The sequence below is a fragment of the Lichenostomus cassidix genome, unplaced genomic scaffold (genome assembly GCF_008360975.1).
Source record: "Lichenostomus cassidix isolate B80296 unplaced genomic scaffold, HeHo_3.0 HiC_scaffold_296, whole genome shotgun sequence".
Classification (NCBI taxonomy): Eukaryota; Metazoa; Chordata; class Aves; order Passeriformes; family Meliphagidae; genus Lichenostomus; species Lichenostomus cassidix.
In genome coordinates this window covers 869-2,337 of record NW_028147345.1, presented here as the reverse complement: position 1 = coordinate 2,337, position 1,469 = coordinate 869, and the positions used below count along the sequence as shown (strand labels likewise).

General features: G+C 52.4%; 1 protein-coding gene across 1 annotated transcript; it reads right to left on the bottom strand.

The window, feature by feature from the left end:
- Positions 1 to 101: 101 nt before the first annotated feature.
- LOC146423352 (endogenous retrovirus group K member 9 Gag polyprotein-like) lies at positions 102 to 980 on the bottom strand (the record flags this gene model as incomplete). Its single annotated transcript, XM_085044853.1, has 1 exon — positions 102 to 980. A coding segment is annotated over exon 1 (879 nt), but the record flags the coding sequence as incomplete, so codon positions are not given.
- Positions 981 to 1,469: the final 489 nt, after the last annotated feature.

The following is a 1,469-nucleotide window of genomic DNA, read 5'->3' as shown; positions in this document are numbered from 1 at the left end:
TTTTTGTGTCACAGTCCCTTTCGCGCTCCGATTCCCGTTTCCCTGGGATCTCGACAAGCTGCAGAGCTGTGTGACGCAGACTGGCACTGAGAACACCACACTGCTCCAGCAGGGCAGTTTTGCCGTAAGTGCCCTGGCTGTCCACAGCGAAAACAATGGAGCTTTGTTTTTTGAGATGCTGGAGGTGGCCTTGGCTGCCATAGGGGTGTGAGTGCGGCTAGGACTTGATTTTGAGAGGATTCTGCCTGCGCTTTTAATCCCTCCCCCAGCTCCTTGATAGCATTGATTAACCTAGCTTGACTGCCTATAAGGAACTGTGAAGCTTTCTCTAAAAGGTCCTCTATGGACCAATTCTCTGGCATGGTCATGATAAGATTTCTGACTGTTCCATTTCCATTTTGCAATACACACTGCTTTAACGTAGCCCCTTGCATGCATTCTGCCATTCCTGCTGTTTTCACCGCTGCAGCAACCTTATCTACAAAAGATCCCAGTGGCTCATCCCGCCCCTGCTTGATGGACATATATGACGGGACGCCTACGGGGGCTTTTATTTTATCCAGAGCATTCCGAGCTAAATCCATAGACTCTCTAATCTTGTTTGGTCCCAAGAGTGCCTGATCCTCACTTCTTAGATAAGGACCTAACCCCATCAATTCATTTAGAGTAACTCCATGCAGCGGGTCACCTGGTGCGCGCTGCACAGCCACCAACTCCTGGCAGCATGCCTGCCAATGAGCATTAAATAGCAGAGACTGATGTTGAGTAAGTATTAATCGTGCAATGCCCTTGATATCGTTGGGGAGCAGAAGTCCTGATCCCCAGATATAATCTAGCATTTCTCTAGTAGGCTCTCCCTGAATTCCGAATTCACTCACGGTAGCTCGCAACTGAAATAAGATTTTCCAGTTTAGGGTTAAAATAGAAGCAGTGAGCCCTCCCCGCTCTTGGCTGTAAATTACTGGCAACGCTCCCAACATCTCAGTCGCAGCTTCCACGTCACCCTCCTGACCCACTTGTGAGGTAAATAGCCTCCAATAAATTTCATGCTGACACGCAGCCCCCAAACCGGCACCACCGGGACTGGCCAGACCCCCGGTAGGCGGAAGTTCGGGGCTCCCCAAACTGGGTGACTGAGAAACCGAGTTCTGAGATATCGGAGCGGAGCGCTGCTCATGGTCAGGAGCCGGAGGGGCGGATGGATGCGGCGCCGGAGGGGCGGATGGATGCGGCGCCGCTCCTCCCCCGCCGCGTATCGGGGCAGACGCCTCCGTTAACGGATGGGAGGGGGGGATATGCACTGTGTTTGTTAAAGGTGGCAGTGACCACGATCGCTCATTACCTTGCCCTGAGGTAGACGGGGGAGGTGGACTCAGCCGCTCAGAAGCAGCCCTAGCCGCCCTCTGTTCTGCCTGATACTGATAGCCTTACTATCTTCCACACTTTGCCTAGTTTTTTCCCAACCTTAT